The 20,819-nt window shown below is 56.3% G+C and overlaps 1 protein-coding gene across 1 annotated transcript in view; it reads right to left on the bottom strand.

Annotated features, from left to right (window-relative positions):
• Positions 1 to 13,701: 13,701 nt before the first annotated feature.
• The window catches only part of otog (otogelin), a 108,153-nt gene continuing 101,035 nt past the window's right edge, over positions 13,702 to 20,819 (bottom strand). The window contains exons 49-52 of the mRNA XM_031900650.1: positions 19,437 to 19,556; positions 17,731 to 17,776; positions 16,683 to 16,762; positions 13,702 to 15,341 (exon numbers count right to left, since the gene is read on the bottom strand). Coding sequence (XP_031756510.1) covers positions 15,141 to 15,341; positions 16,683 to 16,762; positions 17,731 to 17,776; positions 19,437 to 19,556 — 447 coding nt within the window. The 3' untranslated portion in view covers positions 13,702 to 15,140. The remainder of the gene's footprint in view (positions 15,342 to 16,682; positions 16,763 to 17,730; positions 17,777 to 19,436; positions 19,557 to 20,819) is intronic.

Genomic DNA, 20,819 nt, shown 5'->3' with positions numbered 1-20,819 from the left:
AGTTCAGGTTGGGGGTTCAGGGGAAAGCTCAGTTTCAGGTTGGGGTTTCAGGGGAAAGTTCAGTTCAGGTTGGGGGTTCGGGGGAAAGCTCAGTTCAGGATGCGGGGTTCAGGGGAAAGCTCAGTTCAGGTTGGGGGTTCAGGGGAAAGCTCAGTTCAGGTTGGGGGTTCAGGGGAAAGCTCAGTTCAGGATGGGGGTTCAGGGGAAAGCTCAGTTCAGGTTGGGGGTTTGGGAAAGCTCAGTTCAGGATGGGGGTTCAGGGGAAAGCTCAGTTCAGGATGGGGGTTCAGGGGAAAGCTCAGTTCAGTATGGGGGTTCAGGGGAAAGCAGCGCAGCTTCATGTGCTTTTCCTTCCTGTATTAAACACAAGGGAGTTTGACCCAAGAACTTGCACTTTAAAGTAAAGCCAAGTGGAGGCAGAAGCACCCAGGACCCTCCGTATGGCAACGGGTGCTATTGGGGTACCTAAGGGGGCAGAGTGGGGATTTATCAGGATGAGGGGTAATTAATAAAGGGCAGTTTCCCTATTATCCCCAGACTGAGGTATTTAGTACAATCCACTGCCCCTGTGTGAGCTCATTGGCTGATCATGACCTAGTGTGGGCGGGGCTATCCATAACTGATTGGATGGCAAAAGTCAGTTGGGCACGTGGGAGGATAGTGGCCAAATCATTTGCCAAGGTTGCCCAATCAGCAGTACTACAACTCCCATGATTCCCTGACAGCCACATTCAGGTCGCAGACAAGACACAAGTTCATGAAGATAATCCCCCCCCCCCCCCCCGTAGCTTCTATCTGATCCAGACTAAAGCAAAGCTCCTCCCCCGGGGGCCAGGGGGGGGGTCCTTCTAACAGGGCAATTGGACTCGGGGGCCAGTTCTGCCCCCAGACTTAATATCCCTGACCTTGTGCCTGACCCATTGTTGTCCCTCATCCAGGGGGGCCCAGACATTACCCCCCCCCCCCCATTATATTGCAGGGAAACATTATTATTCCCCCCTGGCTCTGCAGGGAATGCTGGGAGATGTAGTCCAAATACACCTTGAGGGTCGCAGATTCCCCACCTATAGGAGAATGTTACAATTAGAGGGAATTTAAACCAATCATTAGGAGCAGGAGAAGCGATTGCCCCCCCATTAGCCCGGCCTAAAGTGCCAGTGGGACCCAGAGGGGAGGGGGCAGTTAATTGGCAAGGGGCAAGATGGATCCAAGCTGGGGCACATCAGCCTCTGTCAGTGCCATCTGGCTCCTCTCACTCCGGCCCCATTGTGGCCCCATTAATCTCCTGCACAATTGGCTCAGCTTCCATTTCAAACGGCCCCCAGGCCCCGGCCAATAGGGGGGGCCCCACCGCGCCAGATGCAGCCGCCTTTGAAATCTGAGCCCCTCCCTGAGATGTTGACACCACAGAGGCCGAAGGCTGAGAGGAAACTCTAATTAATGGGTTAGAGCCCCCCCCCCCAGGCCTGGGCCCTTCCAGCGGGGCAGTAACTGGGGGGAACACGTGCCCCCCTGCAGCCTTCACCCCCCCCCCCCGGGCAACCGTGGTTTGGTCTCCCATTGGCACAACGATGCCGGGGAATATTCAGGGTGCAGGGAGTTATTATTTCCCCTCCTGAATAGCATTGAAATTGCCCCCCAACCCCCTACTGTAACTCCCAGCGGGGCAATAACCTGAGCGATCATACAGAGGGAAACTGCCCCTGCAGCTGCCTGTTACCCCAATATTTCTATATATCTGTAACCTTGTTATGGGCTAAGGGGGCCCAGCCTGAAGGCCAGTTAGGGGGGGATTTGGGGTGCTTATTTGTGCCCTGGGTACCCCTGGAACTATAGCGGGTGTACTGTTACCCCAATGTTTCTATATATCTGTAACCTTGTTATGGGCTAAGGGGGCCCAGCCTGAAGGCCAGTTAGGGGGGGATTTGGGTGCTTATTTGTGCCCTGGGTACCCCTGGAACTATAGCGGGGTGACTGTTACCCAATGTTTCTATATATCTGTAACCTTGTTATGGGCTAAGGGGCCCAGCCTGAAGGCCAGTTAGGGGGGGATTTGGGGTGAGTGCTTGTGCCCTGGGTACCCCTGGAACTATAGCGGGTGACTGTTACCCCAATGTTTCTATATATCTGTAACCTTGTTATGGGCTAAGGGGCCAGCCTGAAGGCCAGTTAGGGGGGATTTGGGGTGAGTGCTTATTTGTGCCTGGTACCCCTGGAACTATAGCGGGGTGACTGTTACCCAATGTTTCTATATATCTGTAACCTTGTTATGGGCTAAGGGGGCCCCAGCCTGAAGGCCAGTTAGGGGGGGATTGGGTGAGTGCTTATTTGTGCCCTGGGTACCCCTGGAACTATAGCAGGGTGACTGTTACCCCAATGTTTCTATATATCTGTAACCTTGTTATGGGCTAAGGGGGCCCAGCTGAAGGCCAGTTAGGGGGGGATTTTGGGTGAGTGCTTATTTGTGCCCTGGGTACCCCTGGAACTATAGCGGGGTGACTGTTACCCAATGTTTCTATAATATCTGTAACCTTGTTATGGGCTAAGGGGGCCCAGCCTGAAGGCCAGTTAGGGGGGGATTTGGGTGAGTGGGTATTTGTGCCCTGGGTACCCTGGAACTATAGCAGGGTGACTGTTACCCCAATGTTTCTATATATCTGTAACCTTGTTATGGGCTAAGGGGGCCAGCCTGAAGGCCAGTTTAGGGGGGATTTGGGGTGAGTGCTTATTTGTGCCCTGGGTACCCCTGGAACTATAGCGGGGTGACTGTTACCCCAATGTTTCTATATATCTGTAACCTTGTTATGGCTAAGGGGCCCAGCCTGAAGGCCAGTTAGGGGGGATTTGGGGTGAGTGCTTATTTGTGCCCTGGGTACCCCTGGAACTATAGCAGGGTGACTGTTACCCCAATGTTTCTATATATCTGTAACCTTGTTATGGGCTAAGGGGGCCCGCCTGAAGCCAGTTAGGGGGGATTTGGGGTGAGTGTGTATTTGTGCCCTGGGTACCTCTGGAACTATAGCGGGGTGACTGTTACCCCAATGTTTCTATATATCTGTAACCTTGTTATGGGCTAAGGGGGCCCAGCCTGAAGGCCAGTTAGGGGGGGATTTGGGGTGAGTGCTTATTTGTGCCCTGGGTTACCCCTGGAACTATAGCAGGGTGACTGTTACCCCAATGTTTCTATATATCTGTAACCTTGTTATGGGCTAAGGGGTGCCCAGCCTGAAGGCCAGTTGGGGGATTTGGGGTGAGTGCTTATTTGTGCCCTGGGTACCCCTGGAACTATAGCGGGGTGACTGTTACCCCAATGTTTCTATATATCTGTAACCTTGTTATGGGCTAAGGGGGGCCCAGCCTGAAGGCCAGTTAGGGGGGATTTGGGGTGAGTGCTTATTTGTGCCCTGGGTACCCTGGAACTATAGCGGGGTGACTGTTACCCAATTTCTATATATCTGTAACCTTGTTATGGCTAAGGGGCCGCAGCCTGAAGGCCAGTTAGGGGGGGATTTGGGTGAGTGCTTATTTGTGCCCTGGGTACCCCTGGAACTATAGCGGGGTGACTGTTACCCCAATGTTTCTATATATCTGTAACCTTGTTATGGGCTAAGGGGGCCCAGCCTGAAGGCCAGTTAGGGGGGGATTTGGGGTGGGTGCTTATTTGTGCCCTGGGTACCCCTGGAACTATAGTACCCCTGTAATAAGCTAAGGGGGGCCCCTGGCCCAAATGAGGGGGGAACCAGACACCCGGTGGGATTGTTGGGAAGATGACAGACGTCACTATGTCCCCCAGTTTATCAGAGGCCGTAGGTGAAAGACAGGGAACGGGTGTTGGGGGGTGACGACAGGGGGCAGGGGGGGTATTTGCCCTTTCAGACATGTTTCCTAATTGTTTGTTTGGGGTTATTCCCCTTGACATTTGCCCCACGTCTCTACATTTCCCTGGCACCTTGTGTGACCTTTCCCCTTTGCCTCACTCCATCTCTCATACTGGAATCCCCTCGGGGGACGGCTGATAGAGGAGGCCCCTCCCCCTTCGCTCCTCAGCTCCTGTTCATTAGGGGCAAAAGCCCCATAATATCATTTGGCCCCAGTGGCCGGGGGCTATTCTCTCATTGTGCCCTGGGGCCACACACTAAGCTATGGGGCCCCCAGGTCGGGCAGTAATGTGACTGCATAGGGACTGACATGGGGGTTACATCTGGCCAATCACACGGCTCTTGCAGGGAGTTTCCCAGCCGGGAGTTATACGGGTAGGTGCTCTGTACAAGGGACCTGTCAGGGATTGGCAGAATAAAGGGGCGTGTCTGACGTTCTATTGGTTGGGACTCACCCCACTCTAGGGTAATACCCCTGAGCACAGAACCCCAAGTGCCCCACACTCCTAGGGGCCCTGATGGGGCAGTTCAGGGGGGCCTCCTGTATAATCTGCCCCCTGTGCTTTTCCAACCCCTAAGGGGCCTGTGATGTTGTGGCCCCAAGAGGACTGGGTACAATTACATGGGGCTGGGGGGGGGTATTAATAGTAGGGCCTATATCTGCCCCCCCCCCCCCAGCCCAGGCCCAGGGTCACTTCCCTGCGGGTCCCACAGACACAAAGGGAGTTAAAGGGAAAGTAAAGCCTGAAGTTGTTAATGAAAGACAAATTGATCCCTTTTGGCCTCCCCCCGGGCCCCGGTGAGTTCAGAGCCCCCCAGGCACAAGTGGAGAGGAAGCCCCTGTCAGTCTCCTGTGTGGGGCCCTTGATCTTTGTGGCTACTGTTTGCCCAATGCGTTTGAGCCGTGGTGCTACCTGCCAGTCAGCTGGGCCACTGAATGGGGCTGGGAGGCAAATAAATGAGCTAATTACCCCCCCCCCCGCACCCCACCCCAGGCCGGGGGTGTCAGGGAAACACTAATGAGACATTTGGCCCCATTTCCATTTCTCCCTGAACCTGAGAATAAAACAAGGGCCCCAACTGAGCAGGAAGTGGGGGGAGTAGTGGGGACAGGGAGGGGGCGCTCAGGACAGGCAGCAACTGGAAATGGTTTATTTGCCCTTTACTCCTTGCACCAATGGGCTCCACATAGAGAGGGGCCACAGCGTAGCAAAGTGTAAGCTCCGGGGGGGAGTCCTGTTTAACCCTTTACAGATCGCTGCCTAACGGCAAAGCCAGACGGTCACACAGGCCCTGTAGGTGCAAGAGCTCTAGAGTGCAAGCTCTGCGGGCCACTGTGGGACACACAGGGAGTCACCCTGACACTGGGGTGCGAGGAGCATTTCCCCCGACACATCTGTTCCCTCCCCCCCGGGGCCCAATGGGCTCATTATGAGGGTCATTAGCAACTGGGGTGGGCGGGGCCACTGTGCAAATGTTATTCTATGGGGGGCCGAGAAGTGGCCCCTGCAGTGCCGTGGATTTGCACTTGTCTGGGAGATCCTGTCATGTGGCCCCTTGTAATGCACCTTGCTAGCCCCCACCCAGGGCGCCCCCTACTGGCGTCTCAGCACACAGACCTGTATACGTGGGGGCAGTTGGGGCACACAGACCTGTATATGTGGGGGCAGTTGGGGCACACAGACCTGTATATGTGGGGGCAGTTGGGGCACACAGACCTGTATATGGGGGGGCAGTTGGGGCACACAGACCTGTATATGTGGGCAGTTGGGGCACACAGACCTGTATAATTGGGCGTTGGGGCACACAGGCCTGTATATGGGGGGCTAGTTGGGGCACACAGACCTGTATATGTGGGGGCAGTTGGGGCACACAGACCTGTATATGTGGGGGCAGTTGGGGCACACAGACCTGTATATGGGGGGCAGTTGGGGCACATAGACCTGTATATGTGGGGGCAGTTGGGGCACACAGACCTGTATATGTGGGGGCAGTTGGGGCACACAGACCTGTATATGTGGGGGCAGTTGGGGCACACAGACCTGTATATGTGGGGGCAGTTGGGGCACACAGGCCTGTATATGGGGGCAGTTGGGGCACACAGGCCTGTAATTGGGGGGGCAGTTGGGGCACACAGACCTGTATATTGTGGGGGCAGTTGGGGCACACAGGCCTGTAATGTGGGGGCAGTTGGGGCACATAGACCTGTATATGGGGGGCAGTTGGGGCACACAGACCTGTATATGTGGGGGCAGTTGGGGCACACAGACCTGTATATGTGGGGCAGTTGGGGCACACAGGCCTGTATATGTGGGGGCAGTTGGGGCACATAGACCTGTATATGGGGGGCATTGGGGGCACACAGACCTGTATATGTGGGGGCAGTTGGGCACACAGACCTGTATATGGGGGGGCAGTTGGGGCACATAGACCTGTATATGTGGGGGCAGTTGTGGCACACAGACCTGTATATGTGGAGGCAGTTGGGGCACATAGACCTGTATATGTGGGGGCAGTTGGGGCACATAGACCTGTATATGTGGGGGCAGTTGGGGCACATAGACCTGTTATATGTGGGGGCAGTTGGGGCACATAGACCTGTATATGTGGTGGGCAGTTGGGGCACATAGACCTGTATATGTGGGGGCAGTTGGGCATAGACCTGTATATGGGGGGCAGTTGTGGCACACAGACCTGTATATGTGGAGGCAGTTGGGGCACATAGACCTGTATATGTGGGGGCAGTTGGGCACATAGACCTGTATATGTGGGGCAGGTTGGGGCACACAGACCTGTATATGTGGGGGCAGTTGGGGCACACAGACCTGTATATGTGGGGGCAGTTGGGGCACACAGACCTGTATATGTGGGGGCAGTTGGGGCACACAGACCTGTATATGTGGGGGCAGTTGGGGCACACAGGCCTGTATATGTGGGGGCAGTTGGGGCACACAGACCTGTATATGGGGGGGCAGTTGGGCACACAGACCTGTATATGTGGGGGCAGTTGTGGCACACAGACCTGTATGTGGGGGCAGTTGGGGCACACAGACCTGTATATGGGGGGGCAGTTGGGGCACACAGACCTGTATATGGGGGGCAGTTGGGCACACAGACCTGTATATGTGGGGCATTGCACACAGACCTGTATATGGGGGGGCAGTTGGGCACACAGACCTGTATATGTGGGGGCAGTTGGGGCACACAGACCTGTATATGGGGGGGCAGTTGGGGCACACAGACCTGTATACGTGGGGGCAGTTGGGGCACACAGACCTGTATATGACACGGGCCGGAGGGGGGCGGGGGGGCACTAATGAAGTTCTGAACTTGACACCCAGGCAGATATGGGGGCAGATAATGAGTGGATATGGAATAAGCCCCTGTAATTGTTCTGGGAGGGGGAGGGGGGTCGGGTTTCATGGGAGAACGGATTCTCCATTAATTCCCTTTATTCCTTTCCCAACACTGCGGCTCATCCCAGTGACCCCCATGTCCCCCCCAGTGACCCCCCATGTCCCCCCCAGTGACCCCCCATGTCCCCCCCAGTGACCCCCCATGTCCCCCCCAGTGACCCCCACCAGTGACCCCCCATGTTCCCCCCAGTGACCCCCAGTCTGCTGCATGTTTCCCATATACTGTCATGTCTTATCTGTCCCTGTACTGCCCCCTGCCCCTCTGTACTGCCCCCTGCCCCTCTGTACTGCCCCCTGTGCCTCTGTACTGCCCGCCCCTCTGTACTGCCCCTGCCCCTCTGTACTGCCCCCTGCCCTCTGTACTGCCCCCTGCCCCTCTGTACTGCCCCCCTGCCCCCTCTGTACTGCCCCCTGCCCCCCTGTACTGCCCCCTGCCCCTCTGTACTGCCCCCTGTGCCTCTGTACTGCCCCCTGTGCCTCTATACTGCCCCCTGTGCCTCTGTACTGCCCCTGTGCCCTCTATACTGCCCCTGCCCCCCAGTACTGCCCCCTGCCCCTCTGTACTGCCCCCTGTGCCTCTGTACTGCCCCCTGCCCCCCAGTACTGCCCCCTGCCCCTCTGTACTGCCCCCTGCCCCCCAGTACTGCCCCCTGCCCCTCTGTACTGCCCCCCTCCCCCCTGTACTGCCCCCTGCCCCTCTGTACTGCCCCCTGCCCCTCTGTACTGCCCCCTGCCCCTCTGTATTGCCCCCTGCCCCTCTGTACTGCCCCCTGCCCCCTGTATTGCCCCCTGCCCCCCTGTACTGCCCCCTGCCCCTCTGTACTGCCCCCTGCCCCTCTGTACTGCCCCCTGCCCCTCTGTATTGCCCCCTGCACCTCTGTACTGCCCCCTGCCCCTCTGTACTGCCCTCTGCCCCTCCTGTACTGCCCCTTGCCCCTGTGTACTGCCCCCTGCCCCTGGTGTACTGCCCCCTGCCCCTCTGTACTGCCCCTGCCCCTGTGTACTGCCCCCTGCCCCTCCGTACTGCCCCCTGCCCCTGTGTACTGCCCCCTGCCCCTCCGTACTGCCCCCTGCTCCTGTGTACTGCCCCTGTGTACTGCTCCCTGCCCCTCCGTACTGCCCCCTGCCCCTGTGTACTGCCCCCTGCCCCTGTGTACTGCCCCCTGCCCCTCCGTACTGCCCCCTGCTCCTGTGTACTGCCCCCTGCCCCTCTGTACTGCCCCCTGCCCCTCTGTAACTGCCCCCTGCCCCTCTGTATTGCCCCCCTGCCCCTCTGTACTGCCCCCTGCCCCTCTGTACTGCCCCCTGTGTACTGCCCCGCCCTCTGTACTGCCCCTGCCCCTCTGTACTGCCCCCTGCCCCTGTGTACTGCCCCTGCCCCTGTGTACTGCCCCCTGCCCTGTGTACTGCCCCCTGCCCCTCTGTACTGCCCCCTGCCCCTCTGTACTGCCCCCTGCCCCTCTGTACTGCCCCCTGCCCCTCTGTACTGCCCCTGTGTTACTGCCCCCTGCCCCTCCGTACTGCCCCCTGCCCCTGTGTACTGCCCCCTGCCCCTGTGTACTGCCCCCTGCCCCTCCGTACTGCCCCCTGCTCCTGTGTACTGCCCCCCTGCCCCTGTGTACTGCCCCCTGCCCCTCTGTACTGCCCCCTGTCCCCCTGTACTGCCCCCTGCCCCTCTGTACTGCCCCCTGCCCCTCTGTACTGCCCCTGCCCTCTGTTATTGCCCCCTGCCCCTCTGTACTGCCCCCTGCCCCTGTGTACTGCCCCCTGCCCTTCTGTACTGCCCCCTGCCCCTCTGTACTGCCCCCTGCCCCTGTGTACTGCCCCCTGCCCCTGTGTACTGCCCCCTGCCCCTGTGTACTGCCCCCTGCCCCTCTGTACTGCCCCCTGCCCCTCTGTACTGCCCCCTGCCCCTCTGTACTGCCCCCTGCCCCTCTGTACTGCCCCCTGCCCCTCTGTACTGCCCCTTTGTACTGCCCCCTGCCCCTCTGTACTGCCCCCTGCCCCCTGTACTGCCTCTGCCCCCCTGTACTGCCCCCTGCCCCTCTGTACTGCCCCCTACCCAGGAGGCTGGGTGCCAATCCCCCCATGATCTGGGGGCTGCGACCCCCACGCACTCAGCCTGGGGTAGGGGGGGCTTCTGGGGATCTGTAGCCACACCCACTCATTCGTAAGACTCCACCCCCAAAGGCTCTGTGCTCAGTGACCCCCCCCCCCCCAAAAACAGCTGATTGTCAGTCCCTTCCCATTCAGTTACCTTGTTGCTAGGGGAAGTGAACGTGGCAACCAGACTGACAGTTTATTGTCGTTAGGCTCAGTGGGTGAGTCTGGTTAAGCCCCGGCCAAAGGAAAATTGCCCCCCCAGAGGCCCATTATGCCCCAGTGAGTGACTCTTGGGCACCAGAACCGGTCCTTGTTGGACCCAACACAGGGAGAGAACAGCTGGATTCTGGGTGCTACTAGAGAAGTTGCCCCACTTGCCCCAGGGGAGGGTTCATAGTCAGGGGGCACCAGTACAATGGCAGCAGCTCTGCCCCCCTGCCCCCCCCCCGGCACTGACCCCCATTGTTTTGCCATTTGTTCCTGCAGCTGCCCCTGTGCCGGGGGCTCGGGTTCCAGACTCAACAGCTGCAGCCCAAACTGCCTTCACCCCCGTCCTGCAGGGATTAGCCGGGCACCCTGGGCTCTGTGCTGCCAACGTGCCCCCCCTCACAGTCATTAACCCCAATGTGCCCGGGGGCTGCCACAACTGCCCCCCGGGGGGAGCTGCCATGTTGTTTGCCCCACAGCAGGATCAGTGGCATATCCCAAGGGCAGGAACACGGGCCCTGGGGGGCAGTAGGGTGTAATGTTGGCTCTGGGGCAGAATATGCATCACCTGGTGCCCCCCTGCACCCCCATCATACCAAAGGGCATTGTGTGCTGTAGGGGCTGCACCCACATTCACTGCCCCACCTGTAATTATTAAGACTGGGGGAGAGGTATAACAAGGCAAAATAGAGACAGAGGGGCAAGATGGAGACAGTAGGGCAAGATGGGGACAGTAGGGCAAGATGGAGACAGTAGGGCAAGATGGAGAAAGTGGGGCAAGATGGAGACAGTGGGGCAAGATGGGACAGTAGGGCAAGATGGGGGACAGTAGGGGCAAGATGGGGACAGTAGGGCAAGATGGAGACAGTTAGGGGGGCAAGATGGGAGACAGTAGGACAAGATGGAGACAGTAGGGCAAGATGGAGACAGTAGGGCAAGATGGAGACAGTAGGGCAAGATGGAGACAGTAGGGCAAGATGGAGACAGTAGGACAAGATGGAGACAGTAGGGCAAGATGGAGACAGTAGGGCAAGATGGAGACAGTAGGGCAAGATGGAGACAGTAGGGCAAGATGGAGACAGTAGGACAAGATGGAGACAGTAGGGCAAGATGGGGACAGTAGGGCAAGATGGAGACAGTAGGACAAGATGGAGACAGTAGGACAAGATGGGGACAGTAGGGCAAGATGGAGACAGTAGGACAAGATGGGGACAGTAGGGCAAGATGGGGACAGTAGGGCAAGATGGGGACAGAGTCAGAGAGTCGGGGCCCCAGTAAAGAGCCAACAGTTAAGGGAAATAAATGAACCTCCCCTTTCCCTGGCAGCCAATCACAGTGCTAATAATGTTGGGAGAACACAGATGCATTGTGGGTTTGGGTTCCGTGGGCCCATGTTCATGTTGGATTCCCCCTCTGCTCTGGAACAGTCACATGATCCCTGGGGGCCGGGGGGGGGGATCTGACATTATTTCCCTAATCCCCCCGGCTCTGTATAAGCCCCCGGAATCCCCTCACAATACGAGTTTAATTGGTTTCTTTGGCCAATAACGAACCTTAAGCCCCCCCCCCCTGAGCTTCTCATTAATGGGAGTCACTGGGGGGACTGATTGGGGGGCAAATGTGCCCCTGGGGGGATTATGTGAATCACAGAAACCGGACCCCAGGCAGGGAATGGCTCTAGTGCCAAAGAGCTTGCAATTCATTTGCCACAACATCATCAGGAACCTACTGCCCCCCCCCCCTTCCCTGCCCGGCGCCAATCATGGGGGCTCATAGGCATGTGGGGGGTTATAGTTCAACTACAGCCGGGCAACATAGCTCCTTCCCATAGGGACCTCACGGGAGTAGCACTCGGGGAAGTGGGGCTGAGGGATCTCAGGGAGTAGCACTCAGGGGAGTGGGGCTGAGGGATCTCAGGGGAGTAGCACTCGGGGGAGTGGCGCTGAGGGATCTCAGGGGAGTAGCACTCGGGGGAGTGGGGCTGAGGGATCTCAGGGGAGTAGCACTCAGGGGAGTGGGGCTAAGAGGGATCTCGGGGGAGTAGCACTCAGGGGAGTGGGGCTAAGAGGGATCTCAGGGGAGTAGCACTCAGGGGAGTGGGGCTAAGAGGGATCTCGGGGGAGTGGGGCTGAGGGATCTCGGGGAAGTGGGGCTGAGGGATCTCAGGGTATTTAGCACTCAGGGGAGTGGGGCTGAGGGATCTCAGGGAGTGGCACTCGGGGGAGTGGGGCTGAGGGATCTCAGGGGAGTAGCACTCGGGGGAGTGGGGCTGAGGGATCTCAGGGGAGTAGCACTCGGGGATAGTGGGGCTGAGGGATCTCAGGGGAGTAGCACTCAGGGGAGTGGGGCTAAGAGGGATCTCAGGGGAGTAGCACTCAGGGGAGTGGGGCTAAGAGGGATCTCGGGGAAGTAGCACTCAGGGGAGTGGGGCTAAGAGGGATCTCGGGGGGAGAGTAGCACTCAGGGAGTGGGGCTAAGAGGGATCTCAGGGAGTAGCACTCCTAAAGGGGAGTGGGGCTAAGAGGGATCTCAGGGGAGTGGGGCTAAGAGGGATCTCAGGGGAGTAGCACTCAGGGGAGTGGGGCTAAGAGGGATCTTAGGGGAGTGGGGCTGAGGGATCTCGGGGGAGTAGCACTCGTGAGGGGACTGTGGGGACTAAGAGGGATCTCTGGGGAAGTGCACTCTGGGGAGTGGGGCTGAGGGAATCTGCGAGGGGGAGTAGCACTCAGGGGAGTGGGGCTAAGAGGGATCTCAGGGGAGTAGCTCTCACGGGGGAGTGGGGCTGAGGGATCTCAGGGGAGTAGCACTCAGGGGAGTGGGGCTGAGGGATCTCAGGGGAGTAGCACTCGGGGGAGTGGGGCTGAGGGATCTCAGGGGAGTAGCACTCGGGGAGTGGGGCTGAGGGATCTCAGGGGAGTAGCACTCAGGGGAGTGGAGGGGAGCTTACAGAGGGATCTCAGGGGAGTAGCACTCAGGGGAGTGGGGCTAAGAGGGATCTCAGGGGAGTAGCACTGAGGGGAGTGGGGCTAAGGGGGATCTCGGGGGGAGCAAGTGGGCAGCATAGAGGGATCTCGGGGAAGTGGGGCTGAGGGATCTCATGGGAGTAGCACTCAGGGGAGTGGGGCTAAGAGGGATCTCAGGGGAGTAGCACTGAGGGGAGTGGCGTTGGCTTTGAAGGGATCTCAGGGGAGTAGCACTCGTAAGGGAGTGGGGCTGAGGGATCTCAGGGGAGTAGCACTCGGGGGAGTGGGGCTGAGGGATCTCAGGGGAGTAGCACTCAGGGGAAATAGTGGGGCTGAGGGATCTCAGGGGAGTAGCACTCCAGGGAGTGGGGCTAAGAGGGATCTCGGGGAGTACATTCAGGGGAGTGGGGAAGAGATAGATCTCAGGGGAGTAGCACTCAGGGACATGGGGCTAAGAGGGATCTCAGGGGAGTAGCACTCAGGGGAGTGGGGCTAAGAGGGATCTCGGGGGTGAGTAGCACTCAGGGGAGTGGGGCTAAGAGGGCATCTCAGGGGAGTAGCACTCAGGGGAGTGGGGCTAAGAGGGATCTGGGGGAGTGGGGCTGAGGGATCTCAGGGGAGTGGGGCTGAGGGATCTCGGGGGAGTAGCACTCAGGGGAGTGGGGCTGAGGGATCTCGGGGAGTAGCACTCGGGGGAGTGGGGCTAAGAGGGATCTCTGGGGAAGTGCACTCTGGGGAGTGGGGCTGAGGGATCTCGGGGGAGTAGCACTCAGGGGAGTGGGGCTAAGAGAGGGTAGTTCTCAGGGGAGTAGCACTCGGGGGAGTGGGGCTGAGGGATCTCAGGGGAGTAGCACTCGGGGGAGTGGGGCTGAGGGATCTCAGGGGAGTAGCACTCAGGGGAGTGGGGCTGAGGGATCTCAGGGGAGTAGCACTGTCGGGGTGAGGGATAGACTCAGGGGAGTAGCACTCGGGGGAGTGGGGCTGAGGGATCTCAGGGGAGTAGCACTTGGGGGAGGCAGGTAAGAGCGGGGGAGGAAGGTATGTACCAAGGAAGGCGCTTGCGGAAAGGTCAGTAAATGGTTAATATATTGAGCTGCACTGTCGGTTCTCACTACAAATAACAAAGTCACGGCATTGGATAAAATTCACTGTATTACAAAGAGGGGGAGGAGCCTGCTGCTGCCGGGGGTCTCGAGGGTTCGCTTTCCCTTTGAGGTAAAGTGGCGGCCATTTGCCCGGGTCCCGGCGGTTCCTGGGGAGCTGAGGTCGGGCCTTGGGGAACAGAAAGGTTCTGACAGACCCAATGAATCCATAACCTGGTACAGTGGGGGAGTCCATCGGGTTCTACTGAGCTCAGCCCCAGTGGGACAAACATGGATCTCCGGCACCAGTACAGCAGAACCCTTGGAGTGGGTCGCTGGGAGTTCCATGGGACCCAATGGCAGATCCCCAGCGACACCACTTCATTGATTCTATTGGTTCTGCCCAATTGGACTCTTTCCCTGCCATTGGTACAACAAGATGGTACTGGTCCTCCTACTGCTGGAAAATGAGCAAACTCAGCGGGTCCATTACTCCTGGGTTCCGGGGGCGGTGCCGCTACTGCTGGGCTCCTACCTGCCCCCATGGGGGTAAGAACCCAAAAGTCCAATTCTGCCGAAAGCTGGTTCTTCTGGGGCATCAGAACTGCAGGGCCAATGGGCTCGGGAAGCTCAGTCTGTGGAACAATTAGATGGGTCGGCGGTACCAGGACAGGGAGACAGAACTGCAGGGCCAATGGGCTCGGGAAGCTCAGTCTGCGGAACAATTAGATGGGTCGGCGGTACCAGGACAGGGAGACAGAACTGCAGGCCAATGGGCTCGGGAAGCTCAGTCTGCGGAACAATTAGATGGGTCGGCGGTTACCAGGACAGGGAGACAGAAACTGCAGGGCCAATGGGCTCGGGAAGCTCAGTCTGCGGAACAATTAGATGGGTCGGCGGTACCAGGACAGGGAGACAGAACTGCAGGGCCAATGGGCTCGGGAAGCTCAGTCTGCGGAACAATTAGATGGGTCGGCGGTACCAGGACAGGGAGACAGAACTGCAGGGCCAATGGGCTCGGGAAGCTCAGTCTGCGGAACAATTAGATGGGTCGGCGGTACCAGGACAGGGAGACAGAACTGCAGGGCCAATGGGCTCGGGAAGCTCAGTCTGCGGAACAATTAGATGGGTCGGCGGTACCAGGACAGGGAGACAGAACTGCAGGGCCAATGGGCTCGGGAAGCTCAGTCTGCGGAACAATTAGATGGGTCGGCGGTACCAGGACAGGGAGAGGCTCCGAGTAGCCGGTAATGGGTCCGTAATGGCGCTGGCACTTATGGAACGGTTCTTTCCTTTCAGAAATTGGCACAGTTTTATAAGAACGGCCCAATGGGACACAATGGACCTTCCTGCAAACCTACTGGGCTGTGAGTTCTGGAGAAGCGAGGTCCGAGTACTGATTAGCTTGGGGGAACTCATTGGGCTCTGTACAGTCAGTGTCTCGTAGGAACCAGCATCCTGTTCCCTCGGCCCAAATGTTTCAGAACCAGTTTAGGACCACTGGCAGGAACAGTCTGTGGGTTCTTGGATGGAGTAGTTGACCCAAGTGGAGTTGGCGCTACAGTACAAGGGCACCACGCGCCGCTGCAGGCCCAACTCCCGGCAGCACTTACAGAACCGGGCGTAGCTGTTAATATTGTAGTTATAGATACTGGCCGAGGGGCACTTCCCGTCACATGACACAATGTTCACCTATAGGGAAACAAAACAGGGATCAATGGGCGCCCACCCCTCAGATTCCTCAGTGCCCTGGCTAGAAATCCTTGTGTTTGTGTGAGTGTGAGTGTGAGTGTAAGTGTGTGTGTAAGTGTGAGCATGAGTGTGTGTGTAAGTGGGAGCGTGAGTGTGTGAGTGAGTGTAAGTGTGAGCATGAGTGTGTGTGTAAGTGTGAGTGGGAGCGTGAGTGTGTGAGTGTAAGTGTGAGCATGAGTGTGTGTGTAAGCATGAGTGTGTGTGTAAGTGGGAGCGTGAGTGTAAGTGTGTGAGCGTGAGTGTAAGTGTGTGAGCGTGAGTGTGAGTGTGAGCGTGAGTGTGAGCATGAGTGTGTGTGTAAGTGTGAGTGGGAGCGTGAGTGTGTGAGTAAGTGTAAGTGTGAGCATGAGTGTGTGTGTAAGTGTGAGTGGGAGCGTGAGTGTAAGCATGAGTGTGTGTGTAAATGTAAGTGGGAGCGTGAGTGTAAGTGTGAGAGCATGAGTGTGTGTGTAAGTGTGTGTGTGAGTATGTGCGAGTGTAAGTGTGAGTGTGTGTGTAAGTGTGAGTGGGAGCGTGTGAGTGAGTGTAAGTGTGAGCATGAGTGTGTGTGTAAGTGTGAATGGGAGCGTGTGAGTGAGCATGAGTGTGTGTGTAAGTGTGAGTGGGAGCGTGAGTGTGAGTAAGTGTAAGTGTGAGCATGAGTGTGTGTGTAAGTGTGAGTGGGAGCGTGAGTGTAAGTGTGTGAGCATGAGTGTGTGTGTGAGTGTGTGTGTGAGTGTGTGCGAGTGTAAGTGTGAGTGTAAGTGTGAGTGGGAACGTGTGAGTGAGTGTAAGTGTGAGCATGAGTGTGTGTGTAAGTGTGAGTGGGAGCGTGTGAGTGAGTGTAAGTGTGAGCATGAGTGTGTGTGTAAGTGTGAGTGGGAGCGTGAGTGTGTGAGTGAGTGTAAGCATGAGTGTGAGTGTAAGTGTGTGTGAGCGTGTGCGAGTGTGTGTGTGTAAATGTGAGCGTGTGAGTGTAAGTGTGAGCATGAGTGTGTGTGTAAGTGGGAGCGTGAGTGTAAGTGTGTGAGCGTGAGTGTGTGAGCGTGAGTGTAAGTGGGAGCGTGAGTGTAAGTGTGTGAGCGTAAGTGTGTGAGCGTGAGTGTAAGTGTGTGAGTGTGAGTGTAAGTGTGTGAGCGTGAGTGTGAGTGTGTGAGTGTGAGTGTAAGTGTGTGAGCGTGAGTGTGAGTGTGTGAGCGTGAGTGTAAGTGTGTGAGCGTGAGTGTGAGTGTGTGAGCGTGAGTGTAAGTGTGTGAGCGTGAGTGTGTGAGTGTGAGCGTGAGTGTGCCCCCCAAAACTTACGGGGGTGTGGCTCCTACAGTCATTCTTCCTGATGGTCATTCGGACAGTGACCCGTTTGCAGAACTTTCCATCCTCCTTACCTGGAGGAATAACAGGGGCAGTTAGAGGGGCCTGGGGGGCACATTGGGGGGTTCTGCCCCCACGTTACTCACACAACAGAATCAGTTGGTTGCAGGAACCTACGTAGCCAGAGGCTTAGCCCCTAGCAACACTCCTGCCTAGTCACTGGGTCAGTACCTACACTCCTGCCTAGTCACTGGGTCAGTACCTACACTCCTGCCTAGTCATTGGGTCAGTACCAACACTCCTGCCTAGTCATTGGGTCAGTACCTACACTCCTGCCTAGTCATTGGGTCAGTACCAACACTCCTGCCTAGTCATTGGGTCAGTACCAACACTCCTGCCTAGTCACTGGGTCAGTACTTACACTCCTGCCTATTCATTGGGTCAGTACCTACACTCCTGCCTATTCATTGGGTCAGTACCTACACTCCTGCCTAGTCACTGGGTCAGTACCTACACTCCTGCCTAGTCATTGGGTCAGTACCAACACTCCTGCCTAGTCATTGGGTCAGTACCAACACTCCTGCCTAGTCATTGGGTCAGTACCTACACTCCTGCCTAGTCATTGGGTCAGTACCAACACTCCTGCCTAGTCATTGGGTCAGTACCAACACTCCTGCCTAGTTATTGGGTCAGTACCTACACTCCTGCCTAGTCATTGGGTCAGTACCTACACTCCTGCCTAGTCATTGGGTCAGTACCTACACTCCTGCCTAGTCATTGGGTCAGTACCTACACTCCTGCCTAGTCATTGGGTCAGTACCTACACTCCTGCCTAGTCATTGGGTCAGTACCAACACTCCAGCCTAGTCACTGGGTCAGTACCTACACTCCTTGCCCAGGGATACAGAGCAGCCAATCCCGTATCTGGGCTCGGGGCTCTAACGCCAGTCACAGGCGGCACTTGTTAGTAAATTGCCCCCCAGGTTCCGGCAGGAGGAAGTGGGGGAAGAGAATTCTGGGACCAACCGGCGTTGCTACTCACATGTCTTGCAGCAACCGTCCAAGAATGACACCACGTAGCCGCCCATCTGTATGGGAAAGAGAAGAGTCAGGGGTCACTATACACAGTATATATATATACACGGGCCCCCTGTATCCTGCTCTGAGGGGTAATGGAGCCTCTGTGACCCAATGTAAGTACTGACCCAGCTGCTGAGCATGCTGGGAATGGAATTGGGTCTGAAAGGAAAAAACTCATTTACGGAAATCAGAACTTTGTGTCTGAAAAGCAAATGATTATCATTATTAATTAGTTTTATACAGGAATCAGCCACAAGCCCTGGGGGAGGGGGAGAGTTGCCCCAGGGGGAGGGGGAGAGTTGCCCCAGGGGGAGGGGGATGCAGAGAGTTGCCCCAGGGGGAGGGGGAAGCAGAGAGTTGCCCCAGGGGGAGGGGGAAGCAGAGAGTTGCCCCAGGGGGAGGGCAGAGAGTTGCACCAGGGGGAGGGGGATGCAGAGAGTTGCCCCAGGGGGAGGGGGAAGCAGAGAGTTGCCCCAGGGGGAGGGCAGAGAGTTGCCCCAGGGGGAGGGCAGAGAGTTGCCCCAGGAGCGGTCACCTCAGAAAAAATAGGGTCAAAGTAGCCTTTAAACCTATTTTTGAAACTAATTCTCCCACCCACAAACTAGAGCGGAACCAGCATGAGAGGGAGACTTCTAATATCCTTATCATTTACAGTAGGGGGTACATTATCCCGTATAATACATGAGTGATACTCAGAGTTCCCTGTATAACTCAGCCTGCAGCCTTGTGCCTTTATATGGGGGGCACAGAACCCCTCAGTGACTGCTAATATCCTTATCATTTACAGTAGGGGGTACATTATCCCTTATAATACATGAGTGATACTCAGAGTTCCCTGTATAACTCAGCCTGCAGCCTTGTGCCTTTATATGGGGGGCACAGAACCCCTCAGTGACTGCTAATATCCTTATCGTATACAGTAGGGGGTACATTATCCCTTATAATACATGAGTGATACTCAGAGTTCCCTGTATAACTCAGCCTGCAGCCTTGTGCCTTTATATGGGGGGCACAGAACCCCTCAGTGACTGCTAATATCCTTATCATTTACAGTAGGGGGTACATTATCCCTTATAATACATGAGTGATACTCAGAGTTCCCTGTATAACTCAGCCTGCAGCCTTGTGCCTTTATATGGGGGCACAGAACCCCTCAGTGACTGCTAATATCCTTATCATTTACAGTAGGGGGTACATTATCCCTTATAATACATGAGTGATACTCAGAGTTCCCTGTATAACTCAGCCTGCAGCCTTGTGCCTTTATATGGGGGGCACAGAACCCCTCAGTGACTGCTAATATCCTTATCATTTACAGTAGGGGGTACATTATCCCTTATAATACATGAGTGATACTCAGAGTTCCCTGTATAACTCAGCCTGCAGCCTTGTGCCTTTATATGGGGGGCACAGAACCCCTCAGTGACTGCTAATATCCTTATCATTGACAGTAGGGGGTACATGACTCACCCCACTTGGGGGCCATATTTGTGCTGTAGGGACTGGCCGCACAGCCAGTGGGGGGGTAAATACAAATGCTCTGTATGATAAGGCACAGCCGCTCAGCTCAATGGGGGGGGGGGGTAAGTGCAAGCGGAGGGGCCCCAGTGCTGAATAAGGGGCGGTGCATAAGTTCCAGCCAATAGCGAGCAGACATGGAGCACTGACCTTTACACACTCTGTCTCATTAAATGGAGGGCAGTTGATAGCAGAGGTGAGTAGGACGGGTCCTACAGAGGTGTTTGTGCAGTCATATCTGACACAGTTAGAGATCCAAGAGGTACCGGGCTACACGGGAACATAAAGAGAGAGAAACAATCAGGACGGTAACAACCTATCCCTGCTGCCTCGTCTGAGCCTAACGGGGACGGAATATCCGGGACACGCTTTCTACTTCCTGATCCCAAAGACCCAAGTCAGACACACCAGCAGCCAATGAGAAGCCTCTGTATAGTGAGCTGCTCTAACAGGCTGTAGCTGGGGGGAGGGAAGGGTTTGTTTATACAGAGAATTCTCATTGGTTGCTGGGTTGTCTGACTTGGCTCTTTGGGATCAGGAAGTAGAATGTGGCATGGGGGGGTACTGTCCCTTTAATGATCAGTACAAGCCCTATTCATTGCCCTCATGTTGCACAAGGGGGGGGGGGGGGTACTGTCCCTTTAATGATCAGTACAAGCCCTATTCATTGCACTCATGTTGCACAAGGGGGGGGGGTACTGTCCCTTTAATGATCAGTACAAGCCCTATTCATTGCCCTCATGTTGCACAAGGGGGGGTACTGTCCCTTTAATGATCAGTACAAGCCCTATTCATTGCACTCATGTTGCACAAGGGGGGGGGGGGGTACTGTCCCTTTAATGATCAGTACAAGCCCTATTCATTGCCCTCATGTTGCACAAGGGGGGTACTGTCCCTTTAATGATCAGTACAAGCCCTATTCATTGCACTCATGTTGCACAAGGGGGGGGGGGGGGTACTGTCCCTTTAATGATCAGTACAAGCCCTATTCATTGCACTCATGTTGCACGGGGGGGGGGGGTACTGTCCCTTTAATGATCAGTACAATCCCTATTCATTGCACTCATGTTGCACAAGGGGGGGGTACTGTCCCTTTAATGATCAGTACAAGCCCTATTCATTGCACTCATGTTGCACAAGGGGGGGGGGGTACTGTCCCTTTAATGATCAGTACAAGCCCTATTCATTGCACTCATGTTGCACAAGGGGGGGGGGGGTACTGTCCCTTTAATGATCAGTACAAGCCCTATTCATTGCACTCATGTTGCACAAGGGGGGGGGGTACTGTCCCTTTAATGATCAGTACAATCCCTATTCATTGCACTCATGTTGCACAAGGGGGGGGTACTGTCCCTTTAATGATCAGTACAAGCCCTATTCATTGCACTCATGTTGCACAAGGGGGGGGTACTGTCCCTTTAATGATCAGTACAAGCCCTATTCATTGCACTCATGTTGCACAAGGGGGGGGGGGTACTGTCCCTTTAATGATCAGTACAAGCCCTATTCATTGCACTCATGTTGCACAAGGGG

The sequence above is a fragment of the Xenopus tropicalis genome, chromosome 4 (assembly GCF_000004195.4).
Source record: "Xenopus tropicalis strain Nigerian chromosome 4, UCB_Xtro_10.0, whole genome shotgun sequence".
Classification (NCBI taxonomy): domain Eukaryota; kingdom Metazoa; phylum Chordata; class Amphibia; order Anura; family Pipidae; genus Xenopus; species Xenopus tropicalis.
Note: the sequence above shows the minus strand (reverse complement) of the source record. Positions and strands in the feature narration are given on the sequence as shown.